The sequence below is a fragment of the Thunnus thynnus genome, chromosome 19 (genome assembly GCF_963924715.1).
Source record: "Thunnus thynnus chromosome 19, fThuThy2.1, whole genome shotgun sequence".
Lineage (NCBI taxonomy): Eukaryota > Metazoa > Chordata > Actinopteri > Scombriformes > Scombridae > Thunnus > Thunnus thynnus.
This window is the reverse complement of record NC_089535.1, coordinates 10,929,908-10,948,576: the sequence shown is the minus strand read 5'-3', so window position 1 is coordinate 10,948,576 and position 18,669 is coordinate 10,929,908. Positions and strand designations below refer to the sequence as shown.

Sequence of the window (18,669 nt, the reverse complement as noted above, 5' to 3'; positions counted from 1 at the left end):
GAAGTACTCATATCCTTTACTTAAGCAAAAGTACCAATACAGCAATGTCAAAATTCTCCACTACAAGTAAAAGTTCTGTATGATAAAATCCCACTCAAGTATATTAACAGCAAAATGTACTTAAAGTATTAAAGGAAAAGTACTCATTTCATCCCTCTGCATGACATAATAAATGACATCATTAGATTATTAATACTGAAACATCAGTGTGTGAGCAACTTGTTACTGTAAGTAGCTGCTTGATTTGGAGCTATTTTGAACTACTTTATTTACAGTTAACTAGTTTAGTCCAGTGATTCACAACCTAGGGGTCGAGCCCCTCCAAAGGGTGACAAGATACATCTTCGGGGTTGATTAATGGGAGAGGAAAGAAGAAAAAACAAAGTTCTCATACCCATCTGTTTTCAGTTTTTGGACTTTAATTTTTGATGAAATATTGGATAATTTGAACATTTATTGAAGTGAAACCATGTGAGAAGTTTAGAGGGGAAAAATCACTATTTGGTAGAGCTGTCAACAAGTCATAGACATCTGAAATATGACCCCGACTACATACTGCTTTTTGTAAGACGTCAAAAAACAAAAAGGTTGGAAACCACTGGTTTCATCTTTAACATTATGTTGTATTTTAAAAGCTTGTTATATTATACATTGTGTCAAATCTTCATCTGAAAAGTAAATAAAGCTGTCAGATAAATATAGTGGAGTAGAAAGTACAATATTTCCCTCTGAAATGTAGTGGAGTTGAAATATAAAGTAGCACAAAATGGAAATACTGTACCTCAAAATTGTACTTAAGTACAGTACTTGATTAAATGTACTTAGTTACTTTCCACCACCGGGAATAATATGTATTATACACTGGTTGTAATTGGTTTTCAGTGAAGGTGAACTGTCAGTCTGTTGCTCTGTCACATGCATCCGTAGTTTCCTTGTTAACACCGGAAATTAGTTCCCATAATGTAATAGTGAAAGCCTACACGATTTCCCATCAGAGCACAGCCCTCCGTCACATGGTACACTGTTGGTTTTTTTTTTCCCAGGACAGAGGGGAACGGAGCGGAGCAAAACTGCGCGCAGAGGAGGATAACAGAGTTTCATGTAAAGACAAACAGTAAAGGTGGCATGGGCATCATTTTCTTGCCACGAAGAATTACTTTTGCCAAGTTTTTTGTGTCATTTTGTAGCGCAATGAAGTGAAACTCCGCCATATTCAGCCCACCACGCCCGGAGCTTAGCTACCAGGGGTAAAGACTCGCTTCTTCAGTTTTTAACTTATTGCACAAAGTTAATTTCCTGTCCACAGGAGAGGAACAAGGTAATGCAAACACCCTTGAGAGTAACGACTTTACTTCCTCAAATTTACATTTGACAAACCTCGTTAAAAGCGCAGGAGAATGAGGGTTTTCTGTGGAGTTAATCATTGACTTTAGGATACGTAAGGCTTTTCTTCCCTGTGTAATAAACATGTATGTGTCTGCGCCCTGGAAGGTGAAGCGTTATCCAGGAGAAATGACTCTGAGCTCCGTGGGCGCTTGCTGCCTCAGCCCTGAGGCCAAAGAGGCTCGCAGGATCAACGATGAAATAGAGAGACAGCTCCGCCGGGACAAGAGGGACGCCCGACGGGAATACAAGCTGCTTTTGCTTGGTAAAGGACCAAAAACCTTTTATATAATATTTGTATGAGAGGTAGAACAGTGTAACTAAGTAAATTTAATCAAGTACTGTTTTTAAATACAATTTTGAGACATTTTCTCTCAAATATTCCCATTTTTCTGCTACTTATACTTCTGTTCCTCTACAATTTAGAAGTTAACATTGCACTTTTTACTCCACTACATCTATTTCACAGCTATTTCAAATCAGTATTTTACATGTTAAACTGAAATAAAATATGATGTAAGATAGATTAAACCAGTGATTCTTAAAGTGGGGTTGGGGGGCCCACAGGGGTCCATGAGGGGACTCCAGGGGGTCCCCAGCAAAAAGGGGAATAATTTATTTTGACTACAATTCCATCCATAAGGATTATAATGACACAATGTATGACTATTATGGTCATGGGCTTCATACACTTTCTGTAATTAATCTTCTAAAAGCAAAGATCTTATCAGATGGAGGACCCTGGGATAAAATCTTATTTAATCGGGGCCCGTGGTCTAAATTGTGTCAGTTTAGGGGTCCTTGACATGAAAAACTTTGAGAATGACTTGATTTAACTATCCATCACCAATTGTTACAGTAGTCAGGTCCTTTATTTAATTAAGTACCAACTTACAACAATGTAAGAATACTCTAGTAAATAAAAGTCCTTTCAAAATCCCACTAAAGTAAAAATACAGAGGTATTTTTAGCAAAATGTACTTAAAGTATAAAGAAGATAGGTATAGGACTGCAACTAATGATTATTTTAATTATTGACTAGTAATCGATTAGTTGTTTGGTCTATAAAATGTCAGAAAATATGAAAAAATAATATGAAAAAAAGATGGAACCTAAAATATCTTGTTTTGTCCTGACCAACAAGCCACAACCCAAATATATTCAGAGGTATAGAAGTTAAGATCCTTTACTTAATCGACCCTGAGTGTGTAATTTTACGTTTGAGGTTGAATATAACCAGTTAACATATTGTAGAAGTGTAGAAGTGTCACTGTAAAAGTGCTGCAGCTGAGACTGATCACAGTACAGACCACCACAGAAAACTCCAACAACATCACAGTTTGTTGAAAAATATTAAAATCAGCAGTTGAGGAAGGATTCAGATCATTTACTTTATTTAAAGTAACACACCTCAATGTAAAATATTAAAATTTTAAGTTCTGCAATCAAAATCATACACAAGTTACACAAGTATTATTAGCTATAATGAAAGTATCACAAGTAAAAATACTCTTGCAGAACTGTCAGGTATTTCCATCTGTCACAAAGCATAATTTATGCTAATCATACATATTTTTTCTGTAAAATTTTAAATTGTAAAGTAACAACAGCTGTCAAATAAAAGTAGTGGAGTTTTCCCTGCAAAGCAGAAGAGTAGAAGTATGAAGAACTTAATTAGTTTCCACTATTGATTATAACTAACTATTGATTAGACACACATTAGTTCTGGTAGATAAATGCATTACATGATAGTTGAATCATCTGGGAGGCCACATTTTACCTGTTTGACTTCACTAAAGATGCATCAACAACGCTGTGAGTAAATGTACGGTTTAAAGTAGTCATGTTGGTTATGGTTATTCTGCTGTGAAAAATGATTGACTCATGCTGAATGTATTACCGCCCTTTAAGGTTCAAAAGTCAAAAGATGTGTAGCTTCATTGCTCAGCAAACAATGACTGCATACTTTGAAGAAGTCTTAAATTGTAAACTGTAGCGCATAATATTAGATTTAAGTATAAGATTATAATAGTGTACATAACTTTAAAAATGTCAAAATGACATGCTAAGCAGCATACTTTGTTTTCACTTTACTCTCTAAACTAAGCTCTCCATCTGTTGCCAATAAATGCTGTCGTTACAGCTACAGGGGAAATGCAGCCGCTCCTTTTAGTTCAGATACTTCAAAGATATCAAAAATAAACGTTTACTGGTGAGATAATAAAATACTGTTTTTAAAGAGTAGACATAAGACCTATAACGCCCAAGCCCAGCCTATGGTAACAACAGTAAGGCCAAGATTACATAAGAGTGAAAGTTAAGTATTACATATTCAACACAGACACAAGTTGCTGCTTCTGCTTTTGTTAACATAGACAACAGACAGAGTTTCAGGAAAAGACTGATAATATTCTGTATTTCTCATATTGTCAACGAATTCCATGAAGTGATCAAAACTAACAATGAATTGATCTTATTAACAAGCATTGTCTGTGTAGAGAATGCCTGATAAAGCTTACTCCTCTGCGCCACAGAGCTCTATTGTTGTCCAAAGAGATTAAAAGTCTTCAGCCACACTAGCAGCTCTGTCCGGCTGTACTTAGGTACAGCGGTACTGTGAGCTAAAGGCTAACATTGATGTGCTAAAGTGCTAGCAATGACAATGCTAAAATGCTGATGTTTAGCAGGTAAAATGTTTAACATGTTCACCATGAAAACATTTACTTATCAGCATGAAACTAAATGACAGCTGAGGCTGGTGGGAATTTCAGAAGTTTTGTAGGTATTTAATCATTAAGTATAGTACAAATTGAAATTTGGACCCGATGATAGTGCTCAATGAAAATGCAAAGGATTATTAAAGGCATTACAAATCCTCCTGTGGGGAATGGGAATCTATCCAATAGTTCAATCATTCTAATAGTCCAGACATTTCACAAAAAAATGTCAACTCGAGCTGGGCAGTATATTGATATTATATTGATATTGTGATATAAGACTAGATATTGTCTCAGATATTGGATATCGTGATATCGCGATATAAGTGTTGTCTTGTCCTGGTTTTAAAGGCTGCATTAAAGTAAAGTGATGTAATTTTCTGAACTTACCAGACTGTCCTAGCTGTACTATTATTTACCTTTACCCACTTAGTCATTATATCCATATAACTGATGATTATTTATCAAAAGTCTCGTTGTGTAAACATTTTGTGAAAGCACCTATAGTCATCCCTACAATATTGTTGCAGTATTGATGTCAAGGTATTTAGTCAAATATATTGTGATATTTGACTGCATTTACTCCTGTTGGAGGCCCACATGCTAAAAACTACAGTGCCCAGGTGTATTTGGAAGTCACTGAGCGGTTTTTAAAAAATGACGCTACACGACATATTTGTGAGCTATTTTTTAAAGATTTACATCTTCAGTAAGAACTAATGTGCTGGGGCTGAGTGCTACAGACAGGGAAGGAAAGTCATATTGAGTGACGGACTAACACATCGTTGGTTTTGGTCTTTTAGAAGGATTTATTGATAATTAATTAATTGAAAATGTAGAAGAACACCCGCTTAATCAATTATGTTGATATACTGTATATGTGGACACTAATTGTGTGTTTCTGTTGGTGGTTAGGGACTGGTGAAAGTGGGAAGAGCACTTTCATCAAGCAGATGAGGATCATCCATGGCCGTGGATACTCCGATGAGGACAAGAGAGGTTTTACACGGCTGGTCTACCAGAACATCTTCACAGCCATGCAGGCCATGATCCAGGCCATGAACATACTGAAAATCCCCTACAAGTATGAAAACAACAAGGTAGACCACATTACAGTTTCTTTTCTGCTTCACAGACAGATTGAGACAGAGGTTTTCCTACACACTGTCCCACCAAAGTGTGACACTGACAGCGCCTGCAGTGTGTATTACTGTGTATTTACAGTGAAGTATTCTGGTAATTTGCAACAGTGTGATATTTTGCAATCCTGCTGTTAGAGAGTTCTGGTCTACTTACAGACCAGGCTGTCTTTTGGAAAGTACTCATGATGTTACCCTGCAGACATGTAAAGACAGGCACTCTCTTGAGGCAAACACAAGTAAGAGACAAAAGAGGAACCGAAACAGAGAATTCCCCATTAATCACGCAGGAGTATGTCTCTGTCATACAAGCGGCAGGAGCTTATTAATCACACGGATGTGGTGGCTCACACAACCACGGTACATACACTTAAGTTCTAGGTAGAGATGAAACCCAGGCGAGACCAGTCCACTTCCTGTGTCCTGTGATGGGGGGGTGGTCATGTGGCTGTAATGGACCTTTGGCAACATTAACCAAGTCTGACTCAGCATGATTCTTTTCTTGTCACCGGTGAAGGTAAAGTTCTGTTGAAGCTCACAGGATAACAGCACGTTTGCCATTGATGGTGCAGTTATTAGGTCACAGAAGTTAAGAAGCTAATGTGCCTACAACAAGCTATTAGAAAGTTGCTTAGATTTTTCTGATTGATTTGAGGAGAGCAGATAATGCAGAAACAAAAGGGAGAAAAAAAGAAAATTTGAGGCTGGCACAGCAGTTTATAAGGATCCCTTTAAAAGTGCTGTGTGTAGAATTTAGTGGCGACTAGCTGAACGGACTTGGCAGAAATGGAATATAATATTCATAAATACGTTTTAATTAGTGTATAATCACCTGAAAATAAGAATTGTTGTGTTTTCCATACCTTAGAATGAACCCTTTATATCTACATAATGAGTGGTTCCCCCTCCATGGAGCTTGCCATGTTGCACCGCCATATTTCCACTAGGAATGTCAGTTTCGGGTAATTTTTCTTTTGACAGACCGACACCCATTAACTGGTAACTAACTGGTTAATTTTTAAGAAAAGATGTGATGTAGCTTTCGTTTGTGATCTCGAGATACAAATATAAATAATTATACCCCCAGCTACTGGAAAAATAACGTTACTTTCTAAATATAACTTACATCATAGTATAGTTACGTACTCACACTCTCCTGGGTTCCGGGTTCTTGGAAGTGATAAAAAAACATGTTGGTATTTATAAGACTGCCTGTTTATCTTTTTGAGATCCTTATCATCTGTGACGATGTTATTTGGCAGCTTGATATATTCTGTTTCTGCAGGAGAGACGTCAGAAGACACTTTGGACTTGTTTTCATTTGTCATGAATTTATTTCATCCGTGTCAGAAAAACATATTACATGAGCCTTCAGAAACTCCTGTAGGTTAAACTGGACTAACGAAACACTTTTAGTGCTGGCTGACTCTAACACACTTACTGTAAACAGACTTTAAGACACTGGCTAGCCTAGCAACATTAATGCTACAAACAACCCATAATGCAACACTCCGTGTAGAAGCCGGTGTTACACTGGTACTTTCTCCATGCAAAAAGAGGATCTGATGTTGTGAACACGTAACTGTCTAGCTGTTAGTGGAGTGTGTATGCAAATTAACCTATAGACCAACATGCGTAACTGGTCAAAAATATTCTCTGCAGTTAACCAATTAATGGTTAACTGTTGACATCCCTAATTTCTACAGTAGCCTAGAATGGACAAACCAAACACTGGCTGTAGAGAGGGCCTTCCATGTTTTTCGCAAGCTTCATGGCGACCGTAGGTTCTCCTACACTCTTGGAAGGGGAAGGGGACAGGGAGGGGTATTCAGTTGGTCGCAATCTGCAACCTCACCACTAGATGCCCCTAAATCTTACACACTACACCTTTAAATGTGTCCCATCATTTCACCAAAGAGAAGAGTGGAAGCATGAAAGCGATGAAGCAGGAGCCATGAAATCAATTTTAAAAGATGCATGAAAAGGAAAAGGCATTTGAAGGGTATATCTGCCCCCAGAAATGTGAAAAAGTGACTGAACATAAACTTCACTTGGTGTTTTGTACACACATACAACATCTGGGTGCAGTTTCACTCACATTGTATGATCGTGGTACAGCTCTTTGGATAGTATCGGTTTCATTAGATTTTACAGTGTTGTTATAAACTAGTTAAACCCGTTTACAGTGTTTACAGATGTCTTTCATTACACTGGAATTCACCACAGTCACAGTCTCCCCTTTTATCATTGATTGAAGTGGGGACAATTACAACATCAAAGATAACTGGCCCTTAATAAAATGACAATTGCAGTATATCTGCAACAACACCTTGTACAATAAGGCTGTGGACTAGATTTCGTAATGCAGTTACTCCCGCCTCGTGATGATACTAAAGTCCCAGGCAGCAGCAATTGAGAGTAAACAGATGTAAAGTAATAGTTCACCCATAAATGACCATAAAAACACAAACAGCTTGTGCAGGTTAATCCAAGTGTTTTCTGGCTGAACGATTGCGCCATGGGTCCATAACTGATGTGCAGTCAGGGAAATATGTGTTATTAATCAAATACAAAGTAGGGCAGTAATGGCAAGATAGAGATTCCAAGAAGTCAAAGGACATCACTTTACAAAGCCAGAAGAAATTATCATAACAAGGCATTACCCGGAACACTAAGCACCCTTTGTACTTCCTTATTTAGCTCGTTGAATCTATGAATGCATATGAGAGGAAAAAACACTCGACGCACACAAATAATAGCTGATGTTGAATATCAGGGTGAGAAGGTGAAAGTTGTCTCTGTAGATGTTGTGTGCAACAGATCGTTGCTACATCCTCTGTCAGTTTACTAAAATGAACAGGGCTGCCAGTGTCTTACATTCTTAGACTGACGCTAGTTGGAGTCCTGATTGAGAAATCTCTTGGGTGGAAATTCTATGACGATAGTTTTTGTAATAAATCCACATCAATCTCAGCTTTTGATGTGATTAATTTATGTGAAGTATACATTTTAACAAGTCTACACATGATAATCAGTGAGCTTTGCTGATGAGTTGGTGTAGAATTATTGCCATACAAGTTACAAAACATATTTTCTGAAACAAAAACTGTCATTTAAGTCATTCTGAAGAAAAGCTTATACACAGTTACTTTTACATTCTTTTAGGGCTGCAACTAATGTTTATTTTCATTAACGATTAATCTGTCGATTATATTCTTGATTAATCAGTTAGTTGTTTGGTCCCTGAAGATATTCAGTTTCCTGTCATAGGGGACTAAAGAAACCAGAAAAGCTTCACATTTGAGAAGCTGGAATCAGAGAATTTGGACTTTTTTTCTTAAAGAAATTAAACACATGATGAATCAATTATCAAACTTGTTGTTGATTAATTTATAGTTGACAACTAAGCATTGAATTGACTAATTGTTGCAGCTGTGTTTGCTTTGTATGTGTTTAAAGAACAAGGCTGGCAATATTTTATATTTATGTTATTGTCAACAAAAATCCTATGAAAAGACCAAAACCAGCTGTCTCTCAGTACTTTCCAACTCCCCCTAGCCTGCCTGTGGCACTCAGCCTCAAGCCCATTTGTTTCAACTGATGAGGTAAATTTTAATAAACAGGTCACAAATACTTTATTTAAACCAATTTCCTTAAACAGCTGGGCACTGTAGTTCTCAACAAATGTTACTCAATCAGAAGTAAATCGTGAACTTCTCAACTATTTGCAGGTGTGGATTTGGTGCGCTAGTGAATATTTTCAGCAGCAGGATGGTGTATGTGGGAAATGAACGACAGTGCCAACATTCATTGTAAAGAATTAACACATAACCCAGTGCAACAATGTGGCTCAGTGATGTGTTTTTAATAGTTTTTGCACAACAATTGAGCTCTGTGGCACAGAGGAATAAATGATATACTGTGAGAGGCAACACAAACAATACTTTGTTGGTAGGATCAATTCATTGTTGGTTTTTCATTGGAATAGTTGAGAATAAGAAAAATATTGTTAGACTTAATCTTTAAGATATTTGGTGAGCTTCAATGAGACTGAATGTTCTTTAGAAGCTATGTGTGAACGGGGTTAAAGTTCAGATCATTTGATCTTTCATTGACTAAGGCACTGCTGCAAGGTTTGGTATCACTTCTTATCATCTCTCATCAAAGGCAAACAAAGCTCAAATGGGTGAAAAGCAATTCTGCTGGTGGTCTTGTGTAGACAGCCTAACTTTAGTCTGTTGGCTTGTCTCAGAACATGACATCTGTTCACTTGGTATGAAAGCAGACTCTCCACTTCCACATTGCTTGTATTTGGTTTAACCAAAAAAGGTTGCAGTTTGTCACAATTATGTACTTGTTGCTGGTGAAGTTTGGTTAGATTGTTGGTACAAATCAGATACTGAATTATATCCTGTTTGAAGACATAAGGGTCACCCTTACTGTTAATGGTTCAGTATGCTTGAAACGGAATAGGTCGTCTGATATGCTGTCTTGACAATGTTAAAAGAGTATGGCCTCACAATTTTCTCATGTGCAGAGCCAAACCAACAATGAATTGATCCTACTTACAAGTTTTGTGTGTTTATTCAAAGCCTGATATATCTTATTCCTCTGTGCCATAGACCTCCGTTGTTGTCTAAAAATTATTAAAAACATGTCAATGAGCCACATTATTGCACTGGGGTGACATGTTCCTTTGCCACCAAAAGTTTGGTTGTGTTACTTTGTTTAGAAACAGCTCCAAAGACTAATAATCACAATTTCAGTCTCCAGAGAGTAGTTCCATGTACAACAGACACCACTGTGCATACGTGAGAATGCGTTTCCGTTTACAGAGCTTCACTAGCTTGGTTTGATACGTCACACCTCTTGACTTTGTACTGAAATTCATTGGAAATTTTACAGTGTAGCACAAAGTCAAGAGGTTTATAATATGTAGCACAAGATACACAGAACTGCTCTCCGGAGATTTAAAAAGTGGTCACTGTATTTCTAAACAAACTACCACACACGAAGTCTTCGTGGCAAGATAATGGGTCACCCAGTGCAGCGGTGTGTCCCATTGACTTGTTTTTAATAGATTTTGGAGAACAACAGGTCTAAGAAGAATAAGATATATCAGGCTTCGGATACACACACAATACTTGTAAGTAGGGTTGTTGGTTTGGCTCTGCACATGAGATTTGTGACAACAGGAAAAATATAGAAAATCTCCAGCCACATCCTTTAAAGGCAAAAGTGTTTATACTTGTTCCAAATAACCACACTTGATGGCTTTATTTTTACACCTCCATACACCTGGCAAAAATGCTCTGTAAAGTGGGGTTGATTGATGAATTGTCTGTTACGGAAAGTTAAAAGAATTGTCAGAGGTAGATTATACAAACCTCCTCTCTGACGTCGGAAACAGGGTTTCACACTGAAACAAACCTACAACCACTTTGTTGACTGGTACTGAGGTCTGAATAAAAAGATATGGCACTTGGTGTTAGCTGAAGTAATTATTGCACACTGTAAGGGTAATGTCGCTGTATTGTAGATTAGTATACTGGTATTTTCCCTGACTAATCAAACTACACATCTGTAATGGGAAGTGCACACTTGGTAAACCCAGTGACAGTGAAATGTTATTCTCTATCATCTGAGCTAAGTTTAATCTTTCATACTGTGACAATAGAGATGCACAAGAACAAATACATGACCATGTACTTATAAATCCTTATTTGTTTTTGTTTCTGAAAGTGTTTGGGTATTTCTTCATTTCAATGTGCCTCTCTGTTGTTCAGGCCAATGCCAGTATTATCAATGAGGTTGATGTGGAGAAGATCACAACATTAACAAACCCTTACGTGGATGCCATCAAGAGCCTGTGGAGTGATCCGGGGATTCAGGAATGTTACAATCGGAAGAGGGAATACCAGCTCTCAGACTCGGCCAAATAGTGAGTGTAAACAGAGACCAATAACTCCTCAGACACTGCCAAATAGTTTCCACTGTTTCATCCGCCAGTTGTCTGTTTATTGCATTCAGTAGGGTCAAGTTCAGTGTTTATTCCATTTATGGTTGTTGACAAAAGCTTACAGTAATAAAAGCAAAGAAATACTAATTAAATTGTTTCCATTTTTTAAATGTGCTTTGTCTTCTTGTATCAATAGCTACCTGAATGACCTGGACCGAATCTCTGATACTGCTTACCTGCCAACCCAGCAGGATGTGCTGAGGGTCAGGGTGCCCACAACAGGTATTATCGAGTACCCCTTTGACCTGGAGAATGTGGTGTTCAGGTGAGTGTTTTATGTTGTTTTTATGTTTTATGATGTTGTGTCTCGATTGCAACTGAGAAAATAAACAGTGAAAAAGTGCTCTGGAGTTGGGGAAGCCAACATACAGTAGATAATGTCATGCTGTACATAGTTTTATATCATGATGTTGATTTATTTATCATGATATATATTCTGGAAAGTCAATTGGTTAATCTAGTGAGCTTAATAGCTAACAAATCAAGGTATTTGAGTCAATTGGGGGTTAAAGTAAATTGTAAGCAGATGGTAGTGTTGGTGTTTCAGTTGGTCCGTCTTTTTGGTCCACACTCAAATATCTACTAACTATTGGATGGATTGTCATGAAATTTTCTGATGTTCATGTTGCCCAGAGGATGAATTCTGGTGACTTTAGTGTCCCCTTGACTTTTCCTCCAGCGTCACCAGGAGGTCAAATTTCTCACTTGTGAAATATCTCAACATCGACTAGATTGGCACAAAATTTTGAACAGCCATTCAGGTTCCCAGATGACGAAGCCTTGACTTTGGTGATCCCCTGACTTATTCTCTGGTGTCACCCTGAGGTTCACATTTGTGATGTTTGTGAAATATTAGGTCCCCGTCAGGATGAATTGTAATCACTTTGATGATCCTTAACTTTTCATCGGGCGCCATCATCACGTCAAAACTGTAATTTGTCCAACATGTTGGTTTCTACCTACATACTAAACAAAAAACGAATAAGATTCTCAGCAGCCTAAACTCTGCTTTGCGTTTAGTGCTAATGTGCAAATGTTTGCATGCTAAAATTATACACAACAGCATTGTTATTGTGATCATATTAGCATGTGAGCGTATAAGCATGCTGAAATTAGCATTCAGCTCGAAGCCCTGCTGTGCTCGCTGTGTTCCTGTGAATTCTGAGTGTGTAAATCATGGCTGTATTACAGGAACTGGATACTGGACTCAAAGATGGCGCCTGTTCATTCAAATGAAAATTGCCTACCTGACACATAACCCAAAAACTTTTTCTAGCTTCCAGATTTGTTATTCGTTATTTGTCCTGCTAGCCCTGTCAGTTCATTCCCACTCGGCACATAGACTTTACATTGGGATGACGTAACAACCTTTAACATCCCTTTTCTAGGCCCTGGGAAAGTTTCACAAATATGAAACCTTTATGGATTAAAAATAGATAACGCAAAGAGTAATCATTTACCTTGTCTATAAAACTGTTGACAGTTCAAGGTGTCCTGTCAACAGTTTTACTGATGTCTCTTTTATATTGGTGGTCTGTGGAAAAAAGGCTTTTTGGACCACAGGGAATTTTTTTGCTGCAATACCACGAGTGGTCACTGGGACAAATTGGCAGCAAGGTTGAGTGGTGGCGCCTTATCCAGCTCTCTTAATACATCTATAGCATAGATTTATCCAAATAGAGTGCTGTCAGAAATTCCACAAAGGCACATAAAAAGCAGTGTCCATGGTATGTACATTACTTTCTGCTAACAATTCCACAATACAATGCTCCATATTAGATGCAAAATTACAGCTGTGCTTCTACACCTATCTGTGATAATGTAAAATTATGACGATTATTGTCTGAAATCTCAGTTTACTGCTTATAATTAAGTAAATTATTGATTGTCTGTTACACAGGGAGTAATGTAATGTAAAATTGTGATAGAGGCTAAATGTCTTTACGTGGTCTTCAAATGCTGCAGCACAGTTAATTAATACAACCATATGAAGTTATTTCTCTGCTCTGCTTATTCATCCAGTCCACACTATCAATGATCATTCTCAAAAATGTATTGTGTGTAAAAAATCTTCCAAAATAGTCATCTTCAAAATATTAAGGGTCACATAATCGATATTGTTTTGTTTTTTTAAAATTGACATTATCACCAAAGCCCTAAGTACTATAACTGTCTGTGGATGGATAATATGATAACTTGTTTTTAATGATGTCTTAAACCTGTGGCTGTAGGATGGTGGATGTGGGTGGCCAGCGTTCAGAGAGGAGGAAGTGGATTCACTGTTTTGAGAATGTGACCTCCATCATGTTCCTGGTGGCGCTCAGCGAGTACGATCAGGTCCTCATTGAGTCGGCCAATGAGGTGAGAAATAATGTGTAACAATTACAAGCTAATCTCTATATATATCTTTTTAGTTTTTTGCACAATAGTTTGCAGATGGGGAAGAAAGGGGCTCACAAAGGGATGAGGGGGCAGCTCATGGTTCTCTCTCTTTTCTACCTGACTGAATGTGCATTTTTGTTGTTTAGATGAATATTTTAAATAAAGTTTGTTCGTGTGTCTTGGAAAAAAAAAAGTCAGACTCAGAGTCTGTGTCTTCTGCATAGCAGAGACGAGACCCCACCACTGCCAAGGGATTCTCGTCCTATGCAGCAAACAGCACCGGCGGGGTTACTGTGGCCTATATTGTCGTTCAGTCCATCCCCTCAATATACCCCCTTAATCTGGACCCACCACTCTATTTGGCTGCCGGGAGTTTTAAAAGTTAGCAGCCTGTGTATCTGTAAATGCATCATGTTGTCGCACACTGTCAAGTTAATAATCTTGTTGATGTGTCTTTTTTAGCTGGGAGGTTTAATAGAGAAAGTAAAAATTGGGTGCATTAAAATGCAAGGAGTGAGAGAGTGAAAGTAAACTTTAACTGCATCCTGTTCTCTTCTTACATCTTGCTTCTCATCTTGCGTGTCCTTTTAACACATGATGATGGAACGGATAATACAGCTACTGTTACTTCTAGCACGAATACCCTCAGTGTTTTTCACAGAATTCAATTCTTATCTGAGGCGGTAGCTGACCCGGGAGGGTGGGGGAGTGTATATTAGGTGCTACACTGCACTGCATTTTGACAGTGTTGTGTTAAGAACATAGACTAACTTGCAGGGTTTCTGCCATTGTATTGCACGTTGACCCCCCTACTGGGCCTAAGCATTTGAGAATTAAAAAAAAAAAAAATATTTTCTAAACAAAAATGTGTTACACAAGTAGTGTAGCTACTTTAAGGAATAGCTCAGTGTGTGGTAGAGAGACCACCACTTTGCGAACTGAGCATATAGGCTACTACAATAAAATAAATCAAATAGCCTTGCTGTTGTTAATTTAAGGCAGCCATGCAGGCAGCCTGCAGCTGTGGCTCCGCCGCCACCTCTACCTGCCGCAGTCTCCCCTAGCCTGCCTCTCACCGGGGCCGGGGAAAATTAAACCGGCTGCATCATGTGTCAGTACTCCGCATCTGTAGATTCATCCACGGAAGAAGTTCTATAATATACTGGATCTTGTAGTGGGACTGACAGGCCCACTGAGGCTTTGAATAAGGAGGATCTTCCCCAGTTTTGCATTTATAAGTGGTTCAGTCACCTGTAGACTGTGTGTGGTTTGAGAATGAGCCTTGTATTTAAATAGGCCGTGTAGTGTTGTAGACCACTGCGTCTATTTTATGTTTGTTACTCCTGTGTAAGAAAGACATGGTACTGAGACAGTGCACCTGGCCTGTCGCAATCTATCGGCAGTGGCGCTGAACGGTTCATTAATCGATGCACGTAGAGCGCCGTGTGCTGTCCTCAGTGCTGAAACATTTGAACGTGACTGGCAGCTGGTTTTCTTTTTTTGCTCCTCAGAACAAGCTTGTCTGACAAAGTGACAGTTTATGTTTATGGTTAGGATAGGATAGAAGAGGATAGGATATATCAGCTATTTTACAGTTGTGAATTTTAAAATGACTTTATCAGAAGGGCCCCTCAAGAATGCTCCACCCCCCTCTGTGCTCACAGAGGCTTGTTCACCTGATGAGATTACAGCCAATTGAATTTGCTCACACAAAAAAATCACTGCTGAAGTACGGCTGTCTAACACTATGTTTGAATTCATATTTCTACACATACTTAGACGTGTATGTCATGTCTTTTAAAGAATCGAATGGAGGAAAGCATGGCCTTGTTCCGGACCATCATAACCTACAAGTGGTTCGAGCAGTCCTCAGTCATCCTGTTCCTCAACAAGATAGACTTACTGGAGGAAAAAATCATGTATTCACATTTGGTCGACTACTTCCCTGAATATGATGGTGAGAGGAAACTGTTTATTCCTTGCAAAAAAATTGAGACATGTTAGTTGTTTTCTGCTCATGGTCCCATTTTACTCCCTGTCAGGTTGCCTAACGATGATGTCATGTAAACACCTGACCTTAAAAAATCTTGGGAAATGAGAGGAAATTCAATGTGCTGTTGTCCTGTAATTACCATGTTTGGCCACAAGAAGTCACAAGTGACAATAATTCATAATAGTAAATGCTGAAATATAGTGTAATAGTGCACAAGTAGTCATCAAACTGACTCTGTAATGTCTGTTATAGATCAGTATGTATGAAGTTAGCTAACGCTGGAACGTTTTGTTGCTTATGAATTTAACTTTTCATTTGTAAGAGGAAGATTGGGTTTTTTCTTTGTGCTAGTTGCACTTTAATGTTCTGAAATAATTTGATTTTAGAGTGCTAGCATCTTTTATATTCTTGAACTTTTATGAACTACTAAAATGACTCATTTACTGTTTTCTCTTTCCTCCAGGTCCCCAGCAGGATGTCAAAGCAGGGAAAGAGTTCATCTTAAATATGTTTGTGAGTCTCAATCCAAACATGAAAAAATTAATCTATTACCACTTCACCTGTGCCACAGACACAGACAACATTCGATTCGTTTTCCGTGCGGTGAAGGACCACATCTTGCAGGAAAACCTGGAAGTCTACAACTTGGTTTAAAACTGTGATGGTGCCGCTGTAATTCAATCTACCTTGTACAGCTGGCAGTCAAGAGAGCTCTGCAGTGTTTCAGTTTGCCTCACGCTGCTGCTGAACACTATAATCCAAAACAGGAAATTGTGAAACTACAGAGCTTGTCGCCAAATGACTGTACTACTGATGTATTTCAAATTCTCCTGTTAGGCTCTTTGGAAATGGATTTCTCCAGCTATAATGAAGTGTGTCCTGACAATTAAAGTGCTGCCTTAGTGAGGAGTCTATTATAGTATGCACTCAAATTTATGAAGCTCTTTATGAACATTTTGAGCAGTAACAGTATAAATGCATGTGGATGAATTGAGAGGGGAAAAAGGTATTTTAGTGGCCTCCTAAGCCTCTGAGGACTAGTAATGTACTAGGTCTCTCCTTCAGGGAATCTGTGGAAGTGAATGTAGACTAACTGCAGTGCAGCACTTCACATCACTAACCCAAATGTTCATGTTTTTCTTTTTGAACAGTTTAAAACACTCTAAATACTTAATTTGTGTCTTGACTTAATGGGAAACTAGTCATAATCAACACTAATGACACATTTACTTTAATACATTTATTGGTTTGCACACTGTACATTTCGTAACATCAGTATTTGTACTAAAATTCTGCATGTGTGTTCCTCACTCGGTTGAGTATAATAATTTCCACAGTGTTGTTTCAAATTCATTCATTTCGCATTAGTCTGTGATGTCATTGTTCAGTGTTAAACCACTTTTTGTGTGCACAGCATAAATGATATATTTTTATGTAATTTAACAAACATTTAAAGGGAATCCTACTAGATTCTGCTACATTAGCACTCCTTTTTTGTTTTTGTTGTTGTGTCAAAGCTGTAGAATTAAATGTTGTGTATATTCATTTCACTGACAGTTTTTGATAGTCTTAAGTAATTTTTTTTAATCCTAAAAATCATTTTTGTAAATGACTTCAGAATTTGCTACATTATTTATCTGAATGCATATTGTAAATATCGCATGGTACAGTAATTTCCTAGCCCCCCTATTTGCATCAATGGCAATGTAAAAGGCCAACTGCTGAAGAGAGAACTATTAAATAATCTCTCAGGCATTAAACTAGTTCATTCTTGATCTTAATTCACATGCTTTTCAACGGCATGATATAAATGAATAAAAAGCTAATGAGAGCATATCCATGGCACTAATGTTTACACAGTCTCTCTCTTCTTGTTAAAAATAATTACAGTCTAATTTGTACATTTTAATTTATGGTTGTGTTTCACTGTCACTGCAGTGTCTTATATTATGCAGCCTTAGTGTTTTTAATAATGTGATTGAATAAACAGACATGTTGCTGTTCACATGTTGCTCAGGTTTTCATTCCTTGTCTGTGTTTACAAATCAGCTCCAGTACACAGTTGGTGTGCCATTCAAGTGTTTGTCTTCTTGGCTGCTCCATCAGCTGGTTCAACAGTGTTAGTCCTGAAATCCTCCTTTGTGATGCATCCATCTGGCTGGTGCCTGCAGCAGCACTTCTGATAGGGATCCATATTTTTAATGTTGTACATGGAGATATGTAGTGTGGTAAAGAATCTTTATTTTTGGAGGAAGATGCTGAAACTAATGTGGCAGTAGTATATGGCACTAGTAACCTGCCATGATGGATGAAAGGGGTGAAAAGGCTGTTGTGAACCTTCCAGATCAAATCAATCCTGATCCAAATCTGCCCAATATCCATCTTTCATACTACATGCCAGCCAAGCACAATATCCATTGGATATAACGAATTAAAGAGCTGAAACTAACAGTTATTTTGATTATCAGATAATCTACTGATTATTTGATTAATCTTTTCTCAGTAAAATGTTGGAAGTGCAGAGCCAAAGATGACATATTGAAAGACTTGTTTTGTTTGACCAACAGTTAATAACACAAAAAACAGAAAATCGTCCCATTTGAAAAGCTGGAGCCAAGTGACCTCCTATGTCATGGTGTTCACAGATGCGTCCTGACGGGGTGGGGGGGGCAACTGCCTGGGGAGAGCGATAGGTAGTGTGTGGTCTTCAAGGGAAAACCGACACATCAATCTTCTCGAACTTCAGGCAGTGTTTCTGGTCCTCCAACACTTCAAGCCCCTGGTACAGAAAAGGGACCTCCATGTAGTCCCTCTGGACTTTGCTAATGCCTTTGGTTCAGTGCCCCATGAACTCCTATGGTCTACCTTCAACTTCTTCCACATACCGGACAACATCACAGCCCTGGTTAAATCCTACTTCCAGGACCTGCAGTTCTGCTTTACCACCTCTGAGCTTACCACCTCTTGGCAGTGCCTGGAAGTAGGCAACATGGCGGGATGCACTATCTCAAGCCTCATATTCACAATGGCAATGGA

At 38.2% G+C, this 18,669-nt stretch overlaps 1 protein-coding gene across 2 annotated transcripts; it reads left to right on the top strand.

Annotated features, from left to right (window-relative positions):
- The first annotated feature begins 102 nt into the window (after positions 1 to 102).
- LOC137170392 (guanine nucleotide-binding protein G(q) subunit alpha-like) lies at positions 103 to 17,638 on the top strand. Of its 2 annotated transcripts, none has more exons than XM_067573742.1 (8): positions 103 to 1,247; positions 1,492 to 1,648; positions 5,016 to 5,200; positions 11,026 to 11,180; positions 11,395 to 11,523; positions 13,490 to 13,619; positions 15,444 to 15,597; positions 16,097 to 17,638. In XM_067573742.1, the coding sequence occupies exons 2-8, from the start codon at positions 1,513 to 1,515 to the stop codon at positions 16,285 to 16,287; spliced, it is 1,080 nt and encodes a 359-aa protein (XP_067429843.1). In that variant the 5' UTR covers positions 103 to 1,247; positions 1,492 to 1,512; the 3' UTR covers positions 16,288 to 17,638. The 2 variants fall into 2 exon arrangements, with proteins under 2 accessions (XP_067429843.1, XP_067429841.1); XM_067573740.1 differs by having other exon boundaries at positions 103 to 1,318.
- Positions 17,639 to 18,669: the final 1,031 nt, after the last annotated feature.